At 35.0% G+C, this 23815-nt stretch overlaps 1 protein-coding gene across 1 annotated transcript in view; it reads right to left on the bottom strand.

Annotated features, from left to right (window-relative positions):
* Positions 1 to 843: 843 nt before the first annotated feature.
* The window catches only part of LOC117395011 (RNA polymerase II subunit A C-terminal domain phosphatase-like), a 160912-nt gene continuing 137940 nt past the window's right edge, over positions 844 to 23815 (bottom strand). The window contains exon 13 of the mRNA XM_059012754.1: positions 844 to 1973. Coding sequence (XP_058868737.1) covers positions 1817 to 1973 — 157 coding nt within the window. The 3' untranslated portion in view covers positions 844 to 1816. The remainder of the gene's footprint in view (positions 1974 to 23815) is intronic.

Genomic DNA, 23815 nt, shown 5'->3' with positions numbered 1-23815 from the left:
CAATGATACAAATGTGGGGAAGCAAGCTATTTTACAATTATACAAACATTTTGTATATGTTAGCATTTCAATTGTCAATACAAACCTTAACAGTAAAGTCTACCTCATCAACATCTTCAACAATCTTATTAGAAGTCAAAACTGTAGCCCAATAATAGGAACTTCTGGCAGGTACACAAATATTTCTAAATGGAGAAAACATAAGCTGTACAGTAGTTTTATTATTCCTGCCCACAAGCGATAGACTTTTTGTTGCAATTTAAGCATATTTTCATCAAAATTAATGTTTCTCTTTTCTTATTACACACAGGTAATATCATTTGCAAAAGTGGTTTAGAAAATGATCTTTTCTTTGTTATCCATTAATGCACATTTTGGCTACAGCTGTTATGATTGTAACATTACTGTGCTCTTCCTGAGCTTAAGATCTCCTGGTTTGTCATTCAGTACTCTCGCTAATCTGAACTGATTTATGATCCAAACCATGCTATCTATAAATCAAATGCATGCTGAGGGCATGTAAACACAGCTGTCTGTGTTTTTTTTATTCATTGTTACTGATTGATGAATTGGAAGTATTAAAAGCATGGTACAGAATACAATCAGTACACTGATCAAATCACAAATCTGCATCTATGAGTCTACAGTACTTTATTTATGCAATTCACTGTTGTACACCTGTAGTGTTTTAAGAAATCACAGCAAAGAACCAAAATTTGTTTGGTCTTTAATGATTTCCTTGTATTTGTATTCATTTTTTATGTCAGTAACCTCAACATAACCCCCACAATCTGCTTCATAACCTTAAGCAAGACGTGAATACAAACAGAATTCTGACAGCACTTAAAAAATGAATCTTTATTAAATGAAAAGAATTATTCCTGCAGGTCAAATATGAAATAGAATGTACAAAAACTTTACATCAATACCCCATTCAAACCAAAACAAAACAACAACAAAAGAAAAACTCTAAAACTAGCATTTCGTTTAATTTTTGTTTTTCTTGAGATAACAAATGGATGAAAAAACACATTATGGCAGTTAGGACCGCACAGTATTCTATGCTGAAAATCCCACATTACAGAGAAAGTAGTTAAAATCTAAACGCTGCTCTTTTCTAAAGACCCTATTTTGAAAATATAGTAGCTATTAAAACCATGAAAATATTGATTCAGGTAAGTAATACAAGATAGAAGAGGCATCCTGCAAATCCAGTCAGCAGTCTCTATAATTTTTATTTTTACTTAACAATCTATGTTAATTCATTGTATTTATTCATTTGTTTAAGGTTGACAAACTAAATTCAGACCAAAGTGCTCAGGCTGACAATTGTTCCTTTTTTTAACCAGGCCTGTAAATACTTAAAAATTCATTGGTTTAAATCTTTAATCCAAACCCCTGAAAACAGTAGCATAAACAAAACAATGCTGAAGTTACTATGTAAACGGATCAGAAAAATAAACAGGGAATAGGAAACTTGGAAGGGCACAGAAGTCCCAGTTTAAACTCTTTGGCATAGCTGATCTATCTTTTTTTTTTTTTACTTAAAGCAAAAAAAAAAAAAAGAAAAACAAATAAGTTTTCTTTCTCTTATTTCACAATAAAACATTTAAAAAACACATTTGCTTATTTATTTATTTTTTAAACTTTCTTTAAAAAAAAAAAAAAAAAAAAAAAGTAACGCTCTGTTATCTAGCAGTGGAACTATACACCATCACAAACACACTCTCTCGCTCACACACACTGTCGACTTCCTATTCACGCAGGGCGCTGCAATTGGATTTTGTGATCCAAGATTTGTTTATTTTTGCTGGCATTATATGAAGTCATTGAGTTCGGCTTCAAGTGCTGCGGCCATTTCGTCTGCCTCAGAGCTGCTGCCCTCTTCGTCTTCATTACTCGACTCCTTGCTCGATTCACCACTGGAATTCCCATCTCTGTCCCCAGCCTCCTCTAATTTGCGTTTATGGCCCCTTTAAAAGACAAAGAAACATTTTTATTTTTCAATTTTAGCAGGAAAAAGACTTTATGGTTTGAATAGATTAAGATTAATGGCAAAATTGAGCTTTAAAATCGATTAGATATTTTGTTAATGGTCTGGAGTTAAATATAACTAGGCTTGCTTCTCTTCAAAGTTTATTTTTCAGGGTCTCACACAATACCATAACAAAGTACTTACCTTTTAGAATACATAGTTTACTGGGGTTCTTTATTGCAACACTGAACATGTTCATTATACAACAGGTTTTGCCACTTTCAGTTTATGAGTAGTTTCTGATCATTCATTTCTAGAACTGACAACACGCCATGATTGAATGGGACAGTTCTGAAGTCAACAATAGGAAAGCACCTGATATGACTGACACCCATTCCATTGGCTATGATTATCCTGATCTTGGAAATCTCTGCCCTAGCACATTTGGTCAGCTGCTGGTCAGAAGCAAAGAATACACTGAAAATGATTGCATTAAGTAGCAATGAACCTGCAACCTGTTGCATAATTAACAGGTTTCCTAATGTTTCAATAAAGAACTTGAGTCATCTCAAAAATGAATAAACGCTGAGTAACTTTACACAAAGACTACCCTAGGATTACAAATTAAACAGTTACGTGTCTCATACTGAAAAATAAATAGACACAGGTATACATATATTGGATTGGTTTACTGGTCTGCCACTGAGTGAAGCTAACTTCCCTATACAAGTTTTTAGTAGGGCAGCAGTGTGGAGTAGTGGTTAGGGTTCTGGACTCTTGACCGGAGGGTTGTGGGTTCAATCCCCAGTGGGGGACACTGCTGTTGTACCCTTGAGCAAGGTACTTTACCTAGATTGCTCCAGTAAAAACCCAATTGTATAAATGGGTAATTGTATGTAAAAATAATGTGATATCTGTATAATGTGAAATAATGTATAATGTGATATGTTGTAACTATTGTAAGTCGTCCTGGATAAGGGCGTCTGCTAAGAAATAAATAATAATAATAATAGTGGAGTTATCTTTCCTAGACTTCTACACAAGTGTCTAAAAATGATTTATGCATTTACAGCTGTATTTGTCATGGTTTTAGCTTAAGCTTCATATTAACGTTAAAGGTCTTATTTTACTGCTGCACTGAGATGGGATTAAGGGTAATAACATGCTTTTCCGCTCTCCTGTAACAAATACAATTAAAAAACAAAACAAAATCAAGAACATGCAAACACTTTGCATTGCATATTGCCTGGGGAGTTCAGAACCATAATCTTTTGCCATGCAACTCGCAGCTCACACTACAAAGATCCAGGCAGCCTTGTAACATATCTAAATGATCATTTTATAAACACTTTTCGAAAAATGAGTTTCCTGAGAAGAGAGGAATCAAGTCTTGCAAGCTTTAGACAGCATCTCCAAATTGCACAGCACAGAGAAATCCAGGAGCCTGACAGGTGATACTACTATAAGGAAAAACTGACAGAACAAATATCTTTCATATGGATTTCTGTGTCAGTTCCATATTACGACCAGCAGAAACTTTGTCGATTTTTTCCAGTTTTGTACCAACCTATGATGCTTCACCTGGTTCCTCTCAGGGCTACTCAACCCTGGTCCAGGAGGGTTGCTGTCCCTCCTGGTTTTTGTTCTAACTGTACACTAAATTGATTTATTGGACAACTTAAGCTTCTAATAAGTACTTAATTGGTCCAATTGAGTAATTTAGGATACAGTTGGAACAAAAACCAGGAGGTACACTGGCCCTCCAGGATCAGGGTTGTGTAGCCCTGCTCTAACTCATCAACTTATGCTGAAAGTATATATTCCCTCCTCTGGTTTTCATCAGAAGAATACTGAGTCAATTTCAACTGAAGTTATTAAATACATTTGTCAATGAAACTGGATAGTCTGCAGGCCTGAGATTGATCAGTTATGTGGTCTCAACCCAGAGGACATTAGCTGTACACTACATCACCCAGCCACCAGACAATTCATCACAACTGGCAGTCATGTGCAAAGCTGGTAACCAGTAGCATTGTAACAGATAAGGCTTTATATTTGATGGTTTTGTGCAGGAGTAAACCAACTTCAAAAACTAGCATTTTTGGGAAAATATGATTTTTTTATATTGCTGTGGTACAGTATGCTGGTGTGTTTATTAACCAGTTGTTTATTTATTTATTTATTTATTTATTTATTTAGTTTAGTTTAGTTTAGTTTACTATGGTAAAAGGCCATCCGCATGGCAGCATTGTTAAAGCATTCCATTCCTGTCCAAAAAGCGCTTTTTTCCCCCTAAACATAAAATAATTTTCTTTTCAAAGCATGAGAACATTAAAAGACTTAATAGAGGATCATCAATTACAGTATGCAGTCAAAAGGTAACAAAATATGGAGCTGGTGCAGGACATACAGTAATTAACATTGCCGGTCTGCCATGACGGCATGGTGAATCAGCATATTTCTTGTATAGATTTGAATTTAATTGAATGAATGAATTTAACTGAATAAAACATTGACATACTGAAAGGGAGAAGGTTAAATAGAAACATATTCATGCTAAATGGGCCAATGTTTCTAACGAAGTAAAAAGAAGAGGAAAAAAAAAAATACTACTTTATTTTCTCTCAATTATCTTCCCATGCTGGTGCAATAGCCTGAAGTATCTAGACACTCTTAAATACATACTCAATTATAACTGACAACATTGTTCTTAGAGGAACCAAAACGTTTGCCAGATCTGGAATAAATTATACTATGTAACACAATTTTTGTTCCTGGGTAGTAAGTGTTATTTCCTAATTGCTTATGCATTTAGGAGAACATGATGGGAGACTACATTTGGGGGCTGATTCGTGAAAGTGATTTACAGTATAATCGTAAATCTCGAAAAACTACTCACTTCTAAATCTTTTGTAGTCATTTTTGTATTACTTTAGTATAAATACATGTTAATTTGGATTCATATGTTGTTTTTTTCTGACTTTATGTGAACGAAAAGACACAAATTCGCCCGTTTTCTCATTGGAAATAGGTAAATTTCAAAATATCACTGTCCTGGTCACAAAAGCAAAGTTTGTGGGAAATAATAGCCATTTTCTATACTTTTGAGGCATAAGCAATTAGGAAATAACACTTACTACCCAGGAACCAAAAATAAATAAAAAATTTGTTACACGGTGTTATGTATGCCTTGTGACTTACATCTATATAAAATATAGTGCCCAGCCAGTCTGAGGAGAAAAAAAGAGAAAGGAAAAACATGGAATGTGACAACCTGCATTAGAAACAAAGCCAATATTTACCACTCATTCTGTTTTATTACCATTAAAGGTTCTGAACTGTAGTTGCTGTCTTTACTTTGATCTGCCTAATTTAGCACAGGCATGGCCACTAGAATAAAAAGTGATGGATTTTATGCACTCTTTTTCAAGAGCGTTTGAAGAAGCATTACGAACCCAGACCTCTTTTCTATGACCAATGGATGTAAAGAACCTGGAAAAATGCACAAATTAAATAATCACTTTTTACGTTTTGCTTTTGCAATGGCACAAACTACTGCCTAATTTTATTGTTGGCAAGCCTACAACAATGATTACAATTAGAAAGCCAGACACAAAAGTGAACCAACCCTCATGTGATAGCTCTGTGAAACTATACATTTTATTTGTGTGGAAGTTTCAAAGTAATTGGTAGAAGTAGTTATTTTTTAGTGGAAAACAATGTTTATCCATGTGTCAAACAGCTACTTTAAATCCCATTTTTTAATTTAGGACTTTCAGTAACTAGTTGTTTCACCATCAGAGCTGGAATAAAGTACGCTAATATGTAATTTCAAGTCTAAAGCCTGATGACTTGAAGTCTGACTCCAATTTGAACTTCTACTTACCAGCCTGGACTTGGACTCTGTACAAAGGAGTTTCAAATAACTTTCTTTTGTCCTGACTTATCATAAGACTTACATGATTGTCTTATTTATAGATGTAGGATTGAACTGGGTTGGAGCCACTTCTGTTCTTCATTAGAATGTAGTGGAGATGTATTTTACATATTGTTTTCTTTTTTTAAATATACATTTAAAACTGGAAATGTATGTAAGATAACACAGTTACATTCATCCCAAAAAAGACTAGAACAAAATGTTAAAAGGTATAAGAAAATATGATTTTTTTAAAACTGAAAAGGACTTGCATTGCAAGATCAAGTGTGCCACACTTTGATGCAGAGAATCATCATAATCCCTAAAGTGCCAGTGCATAAATTATATATCTAATATACTGTACATGTTAGCCAGAAAAAAATGAAATATCATTCTTTCATATGTGCCTGTCTTTATAACAGAGAATCAAAAGTAGGATTTCTGGGTTTTGCACTCCCCAATAGCTTACGTTTAATCAAAATGTATTTTATCAGTTAGTAACATGTTTTGAATAAAACAACTCCTGAATAAAATACAGTTACTTATTCGCAAGAAGTGCTGCATGAATTTGTATTCAGTACATCTCTGATTGGACAAGAATTCATGCTTCTTTAGCACAGTTCAACACATTAATCTGAAGCAGAGCCGTAAAAAAACTAAGATCTTGACTGGAACTATCTCTGTGTACAATGATTGATCATCATTTTTATCAACATTTCTGTGGTAATCCAAACAAAAGCAGTGAAAGTGCTTGTAAAGCAATTATCTGCTAGTCTGCAAATTCACATTAGAAAAAACAAATTAAGCCAATATTACTTTAAATTGTTCTCTCTTCTCATGTATGGCTTTTTACTAAGGAACAATAGTCCATAGCCTTGGCAAGTTAGGCTAAAAACATAATAATGTTATACTAAATATTACTCAGAAAGCTAACAAAAGATATCCTTGGCCTCATATATAAAACACCACTCTATTATACATCTACTATAATAAAGGTTGAGCTGCCAACACATTAAAATGTAAGAATACCAAGGATTCAGAAAACCAGTCCACAGATTTTCCCGACTGCTTGACAATGGAATGCTCTTTGTATTTTCGTCTACCCTAGGGTAGTAGTGTACTGTACGGCTACAATTAACACACAGTACTGTTTATTATCTTTTTTAAACTTTGTTCTTTAATAGGCTGGTTTCACCAACTTTGATTAGGCATAGGGGCACTAGTTTCTTATTAATTCATATTCTTACCAATGTTTTGTATTAATAAAGCAACATATGAATTATTACAAGTGTCAGTGCCATTAAAATGTAGGATAGGAAGAGACCTCAGAGGAGAGCTTCAATGAAGGGATTCCAGCACTGAATCCACTGCATGCAACATTTATGTATCTCATTGCTTCAGCTTCCTCTGCACAAGAATATATTAAAAAAAATAGAAAATCACAAACACACGGAGAAACAAAAACAAAATCAAGCAGCTATAATTTCGAGCAGTAAAGCAACAAACAATGAACAGAGTAAGTAGCATACAGCAACAGCAGCCAATCAGTGTTGGCCTTTCTATAAAGCTTGTTTTTTTCTGTTCAAAGCAAATTCAAATGTTGTTGCTTCAAATATAAGTGATATCTTTCACTATATATATATATATATATATATATATATATATATATATATATATATATATATATATATATATATATATATATATATATATATATATAAATGAAAGATATCACTTGTATTTCAAGGTTCAATAGCCCCTTTTAAATCAGATCCAGACACAAATGTTGAAGTTTAAGGCACTTTCGTGCCGTTTTATTATTTACAAAAAGATAAATTGAAAAACCAAAACAAAACCTGACTCCGTTTTGGAGCGCTAACTAAACTTGTTGTTTTCGGTTCTATCTAAAATCGGGTGACCAAGCCATTTACTGATTAAAACAAAACCATTTTTCACAAACCACACAGGTTTCATATATATATATATATATATATATATATATATATATATATATATATATATATATATATATATATATATATATATATATATATATCTATATCTATATATATATAGATATATATATATATATTCAAGAATTAACTGTATTGCGCTACAGGAGTTCTCCAAAATTCGTCAAAAAGTTTATATCATTATCTTCAATTAGGTGCTGCAAAGCGGAATAAACATACATCCAATTTCTTGCATATGCAAAAAACAAATTTATAGCGCATACAAAATATTAATATTAAATAGTTATTTTTATATTTAAAAAGACAGACATCATCGCTATTTAAATAAAATAAATAAACTATTTATTAATATTAGTGCTGGGATGAACACAGGATTTTATTTGTTCGGCTATTCGTTCGTTTTTCAAAAAGTTATAAAAGCCACTATATTTCTCTGAACGCAGGAAGAGACAGCACAGCACAGCATAGCAGCAGAGGCAGGGGAAGAGGCCGTGGCCCCTGTGTGTGTGCCTTTACTTTACAGCAAGACCTTACAATATGTAACACGATAAAATGGAAAATTATCCCTGGAGTAAAGAATAAGTTGTGTAGGACTTACTTTACCCCAGTGAATTAAGTACAAAACAAAGGATGCCAAATAACAGTTCAAGTTAAACTTTGTTTTGTTTATTCCTGAAATAAATAGTACATAATGCTGACACCGCATTTTATTAATATTTTTTCATTCCTTGCCATTGCCGTTTCTTCACAGTAAACATAATGTCTGAAGGTTTAAATAGAAAAGAACAGTAGATTGTTGCATCATTAGCTACATAGTGAATTACATCACAAAGACATTAGATTTATGTGTGGTTACCGTGGCATTAAAAAGCCTATAAATACCTCAATGTTTGTTTTCAAACACACTTTCCCTTGACAAAGGTATGTTAAACATACCGAAATGTTGGGAAGTTGGCTCTGAGCAAAAACCTAATTCCATCTAGGGCTACTGTGACGTCATAAATTACGAGACCAAAGGTCGAGAAATTTATAAAGTGTCACATAAATCCGAGATGGAATTGTTTTCCTGTGACTCACTGAAGAGGCCCATCTATTATTTTGTATAATATGTGGATACCCTTGTGATGCTAATATTAAAGAAGATGAGGTTCAGAAGTACAGTTGGGGTTTTTAAACATAGAATTTCAGTGCTTTACAGTCGTTCTATGTCGTTATCCGTTTGTGCTTCAGCTTTATTTGGATGATTGCCTTTACCTTGTTTTAATTTCCCGTTCCTCTCCAGTTTCTCCGAGATACAAATGTACCAGCTTTACATCATTTTTTTAACGTATTCTCATTTTGTTGATCATTAAAGAACATTTCTGTACTGTCGAGTGATTGAAAACGATACATTTTGTATTTGAATTGAAAGTGATGGTGCCTTTTTTTCGAATGGCTCAGGGTGCAAATATAGCCTTCATCCATGTGTGTGTGATTACACACACACACACATACATATATATATATATATATATATATATATATATATATATATATATATATATATATATATATATCTATATCTATATCTATATATATATATCTATATACATATATCTAACTATATATATATATATATATATATATATATATATATATATATATATATATATATACACACAGTGCCTTGCGAAAGTATTCGGCCCCCTTGAACTTTGCGACCTTTTGCCACATTTCAGGCTTCAAACATAAAGATATGAAACTGTAATTTTTTGTGAAGAATCAACAACAAGTGGGACACAATCATGAAGTGGAACGAAATTTATTGGATATTTCAAACTTTTTTAACAAATAAAAAACTGAAAAATTGGACGTACAAAATTATTCAGCCCCCTTAAGTTAATACTTTTTAAATACTGTTTATTTGTGAACCATTCCATTGTAGATTTTGCTTTATGTTTTGGATCATTGTCTTGTTGGAAGACAAATCTCCGTCCCAGTCTCAGGTCTTTTGCAGACTCCATCAGGTTTTCTTCCAGAATGGTCCTGTATTTGGCTCCATCCATCTTCCCATCAATTTTAACCATCTTCCCTGTCCCTGCTGAAGAAAAGCAGGCCCAAACCATGATGCTGCCACCACCATGTTTGACAGTGGGGATGGTGTGTTCAGGGTGATGAGCTGTGTTGCTTTTACGCCAAACATAACGTTTTGCATTGTTGCCAAAAAGTTCGATTTTGGTTTCATCTGACCAGAGCACCTTCTTCCACATGTTTGGTGTGTCTCCCAGGTGGCTTGTGGCAAACTGTAAACGACACTTTTTATGGATATCTTTAAGAAATGGCTTTCTTCTTGCCACTCTTCCATAAAGGCCAGATTTGTGCAGTATACGACTGATTGTTGTCCTATGGACAGAGTCTCCCACCTCAGCTGTAGATCTCTGCAGTTCATCCAGAGTGATCATGGGCCTCTTGGCTGCATCTCTGATCAGTCTTCTCCTTGTATGAGCTGAAAGTTTAGAGGGACGGCCAGGTCTTGGTAGATTTGCAGTGGTCTGATACTCCTTCCATTTCAATATTATCGCTTGCACAGTGCTCCTTGGGATGTTTAAAGCTTGGGAAATCTTTTTGTATCCAAATCCGGCTTTAAACTTCTCCACAACAGTATCTCGGACCTGCCTGGTGTGTTCCTTGTTCTTCATGATGCTCTCTGCGCTTTAAACGGACCTCTGAGACTATCACAGTGCAGGTGCATTTATACGGAGACTTGATTACACACAGGTGGATTCTATTTATCATCATTAGTCATTTAGGTCAACATTGGATCATTCAGAGATCCTCACTGAACTTCTGGAGAGAGTTTGCTGCACTGAAAGTAAAGGGGCTGAATAATTTTGCACGCCCAATTTTTCAGTTTTTTATTTGTTAAAAAAGTTTGAAATATCCAATAAATTTCGTTCCACTTCATGATTGTGTCCCACTTGTTGTTGATTCTTCACAAAAAATTACAGTTTCATATCTTTATGTTTGAAGCCTGAAATGTGGCAAAAGGTCGCAAAGTTCAAGGGGGCCGAATACTTTCGCAAGGCACTGTATATATATATATATATATATATATATATATATATATATATATATATATATATATATATATATATATATATTGTGAGATAGTGTAGTCCTGGGGGAATGGGACTACATCTCCCAGAGGAGAAAAGCCTTAGTTTGGTTAATTGTTTCATTTATTTGTTAATTATTTTGTTATTAATTATCCCCTGCACCTGGAAGCTATTGTTAAATTGGGACCAGGTGCAGGGTATTTAAGAGGAGCAGCTAGTCTGCTCAAGGCTGCTGAGGAGAAGGAAGCAGAAAGGTGTGCTCTGCTTCCAAGCAGTCGTCAAGTGTAGAAATCCTGTGTGTTTTGTGTTGTGGGGAAACGGCTTAGCCGTCCCACTTTATAGTCAGGGAGTTTTAATTAGCGCTTTGAAGGAGCTAGGTGTTGTTTTTTGTGTTTTGTTTGTGCTTATTAAAAATAGCGCGTAACTGCGTGAAAATTCAATTCTGGTGTCCTGGGTCTGGTTTAAAGGGGCAAAGAACCGTGAATGAGTTGCAGCTTTGTCACAATATATATATATATATATATATATATCTCAGTGTGACCCAGTACACCCTGAACTATCAGAGAGGTGAACAATGAAAAGGTTTTCATTAAACTTTCAAAGGGATAATGCATTGTGGAGAAAAGCTGCTTTGGCTTGCGTTTCTGAAATCGCATCTGTACTGACTATTTCATGAGGCAGACGGGTATGAATCCAATTAAAATGCTAAACAGTGAGCAAATTCTGATCAAAAATAACACAACATGTTACCATGGAATTCTTATTATGCATAATTCTAAAATCAGCAAAATAATGGTAATGTAAGGATGTCCCTATTTATCATTTTACACTTCATGGTGAATGCCATTAACCCTACTCCTTCCCATTTTGTATTTCATGAAAACCACAATTTTGTATAATAACGGTCCTATATGTAACATGGTTTCTTTTAATTTAATATGCCAGCTGATTTCAATTGTCATAATAGTTGGCTCTGTACTGGATCCTGCCAAAACACTGATTTTGAAATCAAATTTGAAATCCTTCCTCGGCGACTGTTAGCACCATATTTTTCTAAAAAGAGAAAAACACCCACTGAAGTTACAAACTTTAAATGAACATCTGTGGAATTTAATTACATTAAGTGTATAATTAGGTTGTTTATTTCAATTTTATTTAGTAATACTAAAATAAACTATCCTAAGGTTTCACAGACCCTGATTAAGCCTAATATTGGTCTACCTGAGGTTAGCTTAGGCAAGGTATTCCAAGATTAGTGTTAAATCAGGGTCTGTGTAACCACCCCTTAAAGTCTGGCCTTTAAGTTTAATTTCCAACCTGGGTGATTTATAGAAAAAACCTTAAACAAATCAACTTGCACAATGTGGTATTCGTAGAATTATTTATAACATTGTGTTGTGAAATAATCAAATACACTGAAAGCCACCACAATAAAACACGTCCACTGAATTCACAAACCTTACCAAGGACTAATCTTGTTACTACCTTAACTATAAAAAAAAAAAAAAAAAAAATGCAAAGCGTGTCCATCTACTTTGATAGATCAGATACAGACTATGTGACTTCAGCATCATGAATCACTGTTTCGTGTGCAGCCTTACAAGCTCGATTTCACTGGACCACGACTTCTACATCACACCACGAGACACACTTTTATTTACGATGCATCCTAATCCAGTAACCTTACTTTAATGAACCAAGGCAGCTGTTGGTATAGACTTAAAATGATATGGACTATGCCTGTTTAAAAAACTGTCCTGTGTAGACACTTTATCATATTCATAGCGCCTCTCCTAGCACATTAAAAACTTGGGTGAAGATATGCCGAGTTAGGATAATGAATGTTTCATTGTGGTAAGTGCTAACATGAGTCAAAGTCAAGATCTCTAAATCCATCACTTTGGTGATTTAGTGATTTTTACCATCGCAAGAAAGATGGATCTAAAGCTAGCTCCCTTTCATAGGACAATGGGAAAAATTTGATTCTTTAAACACCTACTAGAGAAATTACCTGATTTATCATACCTGTAGTCCCATTCAATCAATAATTCAGTCAAGGCCTTTGTAGAAATGACCATGGCCACACAGTTATAAGGGGACAAGATGGATCTAAATCCCAGAGATGAATGAAGTCGGAGCATTTCACACTGGGAAAATCGAATTGCCACATCAGTTACACATGTTAACTGAGGTAATGGCTGCCAGCGGAAGGAAAGAGATAAAGAAGTCCACAACCTACAAAGCAACTAAGGTCAGTCTTATCTGGAGTCAGGTGGTACTGCCAAATGTTGAAAACAAGGATTAAATGAATTTAACAATCATTTAGAATTATTTTGGCTGGCTGCTCGTTCTAAGAGTCCGGGGAACCAACAAACAAGAAATGTCATGATTAGCATTATAAAGACTGTTTTTTGTTTACATGCTTGGCACACTGTAAACAGACATTTATTCCAGCATTCAGTAAAGTCAAAGCCCACACTGCTGTGAGCAATCATTCCTTGAAATCTCCATATAGGAGCACCCACTTCCCTGGATATGCATTCATATATATGTCTTCACTTGTTTAGGAAAGTTAGATAATGAGCTAAATAATGTAAATATACAGCAAACAGAACAGTACATTTTAAGGTATTCTTTTGAGACCGTTTCTGTTGATCTAGACATGTTTAAATGTATGGGGACCACAAAAGGCTTGTAAAAAGATTGTCTAATCAAGGCTGTTTAGTGTGTTTAGTGTGTCAAGGATGATCATCAAATAAATACAACTAAAATACACAGCAAAGATATTCCTATTTAAATATCAAGCAAATCTCAATGAAAGCTGTAATTAAACACAATTAGATCCTCCATGGCAAACAAGTGGAGGCATCCTGGGTTTATATGGTACACACATTTCATGTTGGTTCACTATTGTGTTTGCTGCAATCTAGTCATATAAAGATTTTAAAGGAAAGAATGGTAAACTATGAAGCAAAAACACAATAACCTGTCCTTTCTAAAATTTTAAAACCCTGCCCTATTCCACTTTATCATTAATCTTTAAACATAGCGCCCACATTATTTTAAAGTCAATACAAACTTTATGAACATATCAGGATGTTTTCCAAAATTGATATACAACTACTATTGATTCCAGATTAAGCCCAGTAACCACAACCTGCTTCATCTTGCTGTTCTCTCAGCATCTGATAAACCCTAAGTACACACACATTTCATTATTTCCAACACACACCTTTGGAAAGTGAGACTGTGCTTGTTTAACCTAGGTGCAAGTGAGTGGTATTACTGATGGGGCTGTCTGGATGGCATGTACAGTAAGCCTCACTTGGTTTGTAGAAATATCACTTGTGGGTCCAAGGAGACCTGCTGCTTGGTCCCGTAATCCAGTTAGAGAGGAGGATTGTAATTAACCATCATGGGGTAAATGATTATTTAAACTACTCACAATAGGTATTGGAGTGTTCCATACAGATAGAAAATTAAGCCCAAACAAGCCCCAAGGTGACAAACTCTTATTGAGACAGTCAACTATCTTGATAACGACGGTTTGGCTAATTTAGTTCTTAATGTTAACTGTGCCTCTATGCAATTTACCCACATGTTAAATCTGAAAAATTCTATGTTTGTGGGATAATTACAGAATAGCTACTATTTATTTTGACAAACATGTTATCATTTTGTTTCCGATTCAGGCAACACATTGATGCAGTATGTACTTGTTATCTGCCTATGCGGTTTAGTTTAAAATGAACGTTTTACTGTCATTTTAAAGCAATCAATTCAATTGTGCAGTTGTTTGCAAGGAAAAATAGTTGATAGGTAATTAGTATTGCAAAAAACAACAATGCAAGCAAATCTAGATTTGAAGTTTGAAGACAAGTTTTAAAGTTATGTAGTGGGAGTGAAAGACATGAAAACATTTTAAATTGCATTGGTATAAAGGTTTACAAGTATAATCTCTTACGGACCACAAGATAACTAACTTAAAAGGTCTTCACTGAAGAATTGGGTTTCAAATGATTGAAAACAGTCGCAGACAAAAGTGTTGGCAAGTATTCAGTGAACACTAGCTACAAATTAATATGTAATGTAATATATTAATTAATATGACCAAAATATAACATTTCTTGGTTCCTGGGTGAAAAAGGCACTGCTGCTGTAGTATTTCGTGTGTCCTCCTTTTTGCTTTTATTATGGCTTTCAGATATTTATGATAATTCTTAACCAGTATGTTACATCTTTTTGGTGAAATCTGGGCCCATTTTGTCTTGTATATTTCATTCAGCTCAGACAGATTGGATATATACTGATGCACAAAAGAAACGCAACACTCGGGTCTAATAGATTTAATCAAATATTTTTAAACATAGATATCAAACAAAATCACAGAAAATGTGAACAAAAATACAGATCAAAGAATCATGATAAGTTTTCAGTATCAAACGTGACATACTGTCAAAATGAAAACATTACACAGTTAGTATAGGGTACGACCTCCCTGAGCATTAACACAATCCTGGCAGCGTTGACGCATAGACCTGATCAACCTCTGGACAGACTGCTATGGGATGTTCCGCCACTCTTCCTGTGCAGCTGCAGCCAGCTAGCGAAGGTTAGCTGGTTGCGGTTGTCTCCTGTAGATGGCACTGGCGGTTTGGTCCCACAGATGTTGTATTGGACTCAGGTCAGGAGAAAAAGCTGACCACAGCAAGACCTCGACATTGTTTTCTTGAAGTCGTGCAACTGTAATCCTAGCACTGTGTGGTCTTGCATTGTCCTGCTGGAAAGTCGACACTTCCGGATTGGCTTGCAGGAACGGAAAAAACTGTTGCCAAATACTCTTGACGTATTTGTTTTCTGAATTTTGTTTACAAGTGGTTTGCAGCGAGGTCTACGTGTAACAACTCTTCTGTGCTCTGTGTCCTTTGTACAGTTGTTTTCATGCACTATTATGCCTGATGCTTCTAAATCTTTCTTAAAGTCCTTGGCTTTTAATCTTGGATTTTTTTTAGCTGCTGTACCCGTAATTAGTTTTGGATGTCCACTTCTTCAGTTGAATTTGTTCTGCGGTACTTCTTGATTATTTTTCTGATTGTGGATTATGGTATTCCATAGTTCCTTGATACTGTTCTGTAGCTCTTTCCTTTGTTGTAGTTTGCTCCGAGTGCTTTTCTCAAACATGAATCCAACTCCTTTGTCTTGACCATCATCCCTGGTATTGCCAAAACGTTGTTCTTTAATAGATGTTGAAAATAATTGCCTCTTTTTCTGGTTATTGACTTTGTAATGCAGCTTAGTTACTGCGTAACTTTTTTTTTTTTTTTTTTTTTAAATAAAGATTGTTAGTTAAACGACCAGGAACTATGTATTTTGGTCTTTGTCATATTAATTAGTGGCTAATGTCAACTTGTATTTAACATGTTTTATTTATTTTTTTATTATTATCTTATATTAAGTGTACATGCTTACTTTGAGACTATGGGGCCTAATTGCAAAAATGAACATGAAGAATTGTTTGTTCATTTAAGCTAAAGCATCTCAATTCTAATAATTGAGCTTTCTGAGGCACATCAGGTCTGGACTACTTCTGGTTCCGGCCATTAGTGGTTCAGAAAAATAGTACTTCCAGCGCTCACTAAAGGAGGTTGAAAGACCAAGTAAAAAAAAAATTCTGTCAGAGACATAATTTTTCTCTATTTGTTTCACCGTTGATAAATTTTCAGTTTATTACACTATGATAGCTTTAGGTGTAGGAGTCACCATCAAATGCTACACATAGTGAATCCTATAATGTGCTGTAACCTGCATCTTTCTGAAAGCTGGAAAAAAAACCAAAAACATTAAAACCCACGGAGCTAATGAGCAGACTACAGGCTCCTAGTGTAGTTCAGAATGCCAATGGAGACAAATAGTCCACCCAGCAGTGGATATTCGCTTGTTCACAGCATGTTAAACTTGGGTAGTAAATTAGTTGTTTCTCTTGCAGCAGACTAGGCTTCCAACAGACGTTTCATTACAGAAACCTACTGGAAAATAATGCCAGTATCAGTAAGATTTGAACATGGTCATTATTTGGTTACTGCACACTACAGGGTGTAGCAGGTTTTATTAATTATAATGTTTATCACAATGTTTTACTTTCTATCAGGAAAACAACTGTATGAATAAAAAGTAGTGCACCTGCTGGTCCATTGCATTTCACAGCTGGACTTGTATGTTTTCTCATTCATTTTGGCAAGTGTTGTACATACCCCATACCTCTGCACAGAAAACTATTCAAATTGATTTAAACAACAGGATATCTAAATATATCTACAGCTTTGATCATAGATATGAACATTTTGTTCAGTGTACTTTTTATCTACGAACGTATTTAAAAACATCAGGATGGGCGGGCCCCAAGTGTCAGTAGTTACAGACCCTTACTTCTAGAGCAACTGAATAGACCCCCAGAATCCACCATGTATTATAAAATGACCATAAAAACCCTGCTCCTTTGTGGGCGGATCATAGCTCCAGCTCTTGGTGTTATCTCCGCACACCACCATGGCTAAGATATTGACCTTGAGATCAGCCGCCTTCTCACACACATTTCAAAAGGTTGGAAATTAATCTACCAGGTACTGAAACATCAGAGCGGTACTTGGTACTGCATCACTCAGAATTCAAACAACTTTTGTGGGGATTGTTGCCTCAAAACCCACCTGAGGAGTGTCATTACTCCAGTATGACATACACCCTGCTGTGTCAGATTGTCTAATGGTTTGCTTACTGTGTTTTCACTGAAACACATTTTGAAAATACCAAACAAAAGAAATAAACTAAAAAAACACACTAAGGGTACCTTTGACCTAAATAGTATATTCTTTCATACATTATTATGTTTAATAACAGTTTCTTAATAATGTATTAATGTCTGTATTTTATTATATTTTCCACTCATTTAATGGTAGCAATACGTTTTTTTTTTGCCCTCAACTCAGTGACATTTTATTTTCAAAAGTACTATGTTCTGTTGTGGAGATTTACACCCACACAGATTATTTTTTTATTCATAAGAGCAAATAAATAGATGTCATGTTCTCACAGTGGGGTACTCTGTAGTTGGTTTAATAGTTATCTCACTATAGTGTTGCAGATAATACAATAGAGGGATTTTAAAATTAATTTTCACACTAGCTCAAACATTGTAACCCTAAGGTGCTCAAGTGAGGTGCATCTATGCAAAGAACAAGAGCAGTTTTTATTCAGATTTAAGGTAATCAGAAACTGTAATAAATTATTATTTTTTCTTTCATGAAGTGATATATAATAACCAAATTCAACATCCACCCTGCTCACAGTTCTATCAATAGCCAGTGTGTTTCCCTATAGTTATTTTCAAAATCAATCCAATAAGAAAATATAAAAAACATTTATACAAAAAAAAAAAAATCTATAAAAATAGTATGTGTGCAGCAAATTTGCCCAAATAATTCTGTCATTTCACAAAATAAGGAGGAAGGAAGTCCGGAAACTCAGAACAGTGCAAATGCACGAGTCTGTTACGAGTACTTTATACAGGGTACTTATAAAGTAATTGTAGCTAACAAAGTAATTCCATTAAATTATACTGGTTTTGGACTTCCATTACCTACACCGGTCTCAAATGTGCAGTTTTTAAAGAAACACATTTTATAGCAAACATGTATTTTCATTTTAAAATATGATAAGTGGTACTAAATTTGGTAAAATAAATTTCTAATTTCCCACGTCTTATTGGTCATATCGATTACCCTTGCATTTCCTGGTTTATTTCACCTCAGGAGTGTCTTCTGAATCAAAACGTGTTACTGGCCGAAACCATGTGAGTCAATAAGGGAAGCAGCTGGTTGGTTAAAGACAGTGAAGAAGCCATTGGTAAAGTAAAATAAAAATAATTTGATTTAGTTTGCAAAGTATTGTTTAGTTTGTTTAGAGTAGAATGCCATATGTGGGACCTCCCATTGTAGAGGAAGTAGCACATGGCCAAACTAAGCCACATTTTGTTTTATCAACTTTGTTTTAACAGTGTTTGTTTTACATTTTTGTAAAAATTGAAAGTATAAGCCATGGCACAGCCGAAGGAGCAGCATCACCCCAAGTGATACCTCCATTAGTATCTTGGTGGTGGTGTCTAGTACTGCACCTTGAACTTTGTTTTCTGTGCTATAAAACAATAAAACCTGGACGCCTGTGCTGGTGTATCAACCACAATCCATCTGTCTCCCTCTCGCAGCAGACTCTCACCCCTTTTACACTCTGTCCTATATTTTCAATACTATTATGATGCCTTTCCTTCCTGTCCTTCAATCAGCCTCATGTTGGTTCCTTCACAGCCAGTAAGTAGTCAACTGGACAAAGTACATTTTTGCCACTTAGCTACATACAATGCCTCTATATTGTGTAACAAAGATTTCGCTATGAAAGTACTTTAAAAGCACAACAAAAACAATTAAGTAAATTACAGGTTCAAAGTTTTCTTACTATAGTCCTCTGAGTTCCATATGCCAGATTGATAAAGAATTGTGTGTATCACTTTTCTTTGTCGTATAAAATATGTACATTGACATCAATATTAGTGGATCTCCAATGTTAAATGTACTTACAACAGCACTTAGACATTGACAAACAAACATAACTAGGAGTTTTATTTTTTTTTTTATTTTTTTTTTTTATTAAATAAAGCTACTGACCTAACTTCAATCATCTTGAAAGCCAGTGGCAAAGGACACCAGGAACAAAGCATCTGTCATATTTCCTAATTTAGCAATTACTTTCATTTGTCATTCCGCTACTACCCTTTACTTACAGAAAGGTCAGATTCATATTTAATTTCTGATATTATGAAATGTAAAACCGTCACGGTTGGAATTCCAACTCCTCTGTCATGTAAATAACCAGTCATTTAAGGACAGATAAAAATGAGCAAAAATACCCACCAGTATCAATTGAAATGTCAGCCTTTCAAGAGTCGCATATCCATGCATCTGATCGAGTTCCCAAGTTTTACAGACATTAATCAACATCAAGAGAAGATTAACACTGGAGCATGACAGACCAGGCACCACACATGGGACATCTAAAGTATTTTACCCACTGCTCCCCCTCCCTAAAATAGTCATTTTATGTCAATGCTATTTATATAGGGTGGCCGGTCAGACTATTTTAAATGAGGCTATGGTACAAGACTTACTGAAATATTGACTTCCTACCCCCAGCGTGTGATCTCAGTACTGAGAGAAATGCTGTGCAGAGTGTCAAGGAATGAGCCTTTCAATCAGGACCAACAAAAAATGCTTTTGTATAGAGATTTACAATTGACATGGTCTGAAAATTACAGACGCCAGTCCACATTGTTAATTTATAAAATCAGCTAGTTGAATGACAGGGAACACACATAATAGAATATTACGGTAAGAAATGTAATATTATGAAGATCATATAATATCCTTGATTTCTTCATTGCGCCAATCTTTTTTTTTTTCTAAATCATTTTTACATCAATACAGTAAAATGTATGTTTGCAATTTTACCGTATTCAAATTGTTGTGCATACAATGTTACTGCAACTAAGTCTCACTTGCCTTGAAAAGTTTAATCTCGATATTCTGCATTGCATCTCTCGACACTGCTCAAAACAACAATGGTGGCTTTTCAAGCTCAGGCTTATCTTCAATTGTGTGGAACAAACAAATGTAAAGCCTACTTAGAAGACACTGTTAGGTAAGCGAATATTGTAACACAAGCCTCTTAGACAACACTACTTTATTTATACACAATTCTTTTAAATGTAGGTGAATACCATTAGTCTAATACAACACATCATTGCAAGCATCAAAATGTGTTGAATATTATTTTGTTCAGGAGCTTTGTTTCTCAGCAGCCTAAAAAGCAAAAGCAAAAGCAAAAAAACAAACTAAAAACACACACACACATTCTCCAACACAGTCTAGATCTGTTCCTGGACAGCCCCTATCCTGCAGGTTTTATAGGTGTGTTTACATCATCAATGGCTAAAGAACTGGTACACGTGTTAATCTTGACAAATTAAGCCAATAACTGGTTCAATTAAGTAACCGAGAGCTCGGTTGAAGCGAAATCCAGAGGAGCCCCTAGCTCTCCAGGACCAGGGTTGGAGACCTTCTAGATAAAGTATATATTCATTTTCTAATTGTATTTGTTGTTTAATGGTGAATGTTGTACTACTCTAGAGTAGTCAGCCAGATACCTTTCATCTCCTAGCATGTTCACTGTTCTTTTAGATGTTATGGTGCTAGGGCAATGCCTAAAGCAAAAAACACTGATTAGCAGTGCATGTATTTCTTACTAGACTACAACTTTACACAGCAGGGGGTTACCTTCTGATGAAACATGTCTGTGTTCAGTGAATTGGTGCATCATATAGATTTAGGCACATTTTCTACAATCAACTTTCACATTCACTTTGCTACATATAATTCAGGGCACTTGCCAAAGCCAAGGCATTAATTGATTAATTTACACAAGGATTTACTTCAGCTAATCAATCTCTAAAACGTCATTTGCTGCTGGTAATATTCTAATAAGGGTATTGCCCAGGGTTTGACACTTTGGTCAATGCAGCCACTGTGTTTAGGGAAGTGCCCGCTATCATGAATCCTGTGACATCACTGAGCTCCTACTGCTTTGCCATGATGCTGAATCATTGCACACAACTCTCACATACCTAGAGGACCTCATGACACATCACATGACTACAACCTACACGGCATACTAGCATTTCTATTTGTTTTGATTTGTCAGTGTTTGCAACTGCTTTAACAATAGAGCACACCATTCCCATCAGCTGAGTAGTGCTCAAAATCCTCCAGTTTTTTTATGAAAATAATCAGCTTTTAATTCCAGTTCCAGTTGTGTTTTCACATACCTGATGAATCTAACCATTAGACTATGATATCTGGAGTATGTTTAGGAGATCCACTGAGACAATTACAACAGGGAGTATGAGAACTTGATCAGCATAGTTAAACCTGTCTATATAAAGGGATAGAAAAGCAACAGGTGTTCTAAGATGTATTAACATTTAAAAGGGGACGTTTCCTGTGCGACCCAACCTATAGGTTTTGGAACTTGCTCAATACAATCTTTAAATAACGTACCTGCAATGTTTCTTTTTATTGTTAACATTCTGAACATGTTTTACACTTACAAAACTTTAAAGTCTGTTTCGAAGCTCTTTTCAAAATGGTCGCACTAGTGCATTGATAGTGTAAGGATTATTGCCCACATGGTCAAACAGGTAACACAGCAATAACGATCCGTGATGTGGTACGGAACAGAAAAGCCACAGCAGTTTACAGGTAATGGAATTTTATAGCCTTGTGTTTCATTTTCATTGTTATATCCAAAAGTAGTATGTAGAAAAGTTGCACGTGTGTACATGTTACATTTGTTGTTTGTCTTACTGTGAAATGTGCATACCGCTGATAACAATGTTCCCCTTAGTGCTTAATAATAAAGAGTGAATATCTTCTGTTTAAAAAAGAGTAGCTATGCAGTACAAATATGTAGGTTATGGTAAATATATAATGTTTTTTCAAATATACGACAGATGTGTACCCTGGAAAAAAACGTTTTTTTTCTTTCTTTTTTTTCTAATCACTGAAGAGATTAAGTCGTTCTGACTTGTTAGAGGTACCCGAGAATACTGCGGCTATTGACAAGTGATTGCTTAACATGCTGCCGTAGTCAGAAATCAGAGAAAGTAATTCCACATAATAACCTCTATTTGAGGAATTAGTGCCTTGCTTGCCAAGGTAAACAACAGAATCAATCACGCTTTTAAGAACCTCACAATTTTTTCTTACTTGCTCATTGTGATGTATTGTATCCCTATGCTTCTGCTCATCCAGTTGAACATCAATCCGGGTTTGTCCAAATGTTTTTAGTGTTACAGTGGCTCGCAAGTGACTTTGGGAACACTCATGTTTTTGTGCTGACTTCGTTAGGCATCCTAGATTGCTGTAACCAGTGCTGTTCCACATCAACTTTTCTGTACTGAACAGAAGACAGTTCCAGCAGTATTATTTTTTTAATTGACAGATACCACTATGCCACAGACACCTTTTGATAATTTTAATTTTTGAAGTGGAGAATATATCCCTTCCCTCCTGTGTCAGTTTGGGTATTTGTGGTGTATACCTCCCTTTCTTTAAGAATCTCCCAATTTTTCTACTTCTTGAAAACTGATTCCTAACCAAATCAACTACGATGTCTCTGTTGTCTGATTACATTTTTTTTTTAATTTGTAAAAAGCAATTCGAAATATTACTTTGAAGTTCTCAATATAATTCTCAATAACGGTCTCTATAACAAGTAACACTGCACGAAATTCATCTATTCTTACACCTTTTACCCTAGCATATTTATGTCCCGCCTCTGCTAACTGATGATTGGACAGCTGCAAAACCAGGGCAAATCTTTGGTCAAACTCCCAAGACCTTCAACTGTTTATGTCCCGCCTCCGCTCCCTTATGACTGGACTGCCGTGGAGAAAATGCAGTTCTTCTACTGGTTGATTGTATATATATAAAAAATTCTACGTGATTAAATAGTGCAAAAAAAAAATACTGCTTGGACGAACATAGGATTTTCATGTTCGGATATTCGCTCATAATTTAAATATTCGTTTGTTTGTTTTCAAAAAGTAATAAAAGCCATTATATTGCTCAGAACACAGGCAGAGACCGCATAGCAGCAGGGGCATTAGGGCATGGCCCGTGTATGTATGCCTGTGTTTTACAGCAAGACGTTACAGTAACACGTCAAAGTAGAAAAATATCACTGGAGTAAAGAA

Source organism: Acipenser ruthenus, chromosome 3 (assembly GCF_902713425.1).
Source record: "Acipenser ruthenus chromosome 3, fAciRut3.2 maternal haplotype, whole genome shotgun sequence".
NCBI classification, from domain to species: Eukaryota; Metazoa; Chordata; class Actinopteri; order Acipenseriformes; family Acipenseridae; genus Acipenser; species Acipenser ruthenus.
Note: the sequence above shows the minus strand (reverse complement) of the source record. Positions and strands in the feature narration are given on the sequence as shown.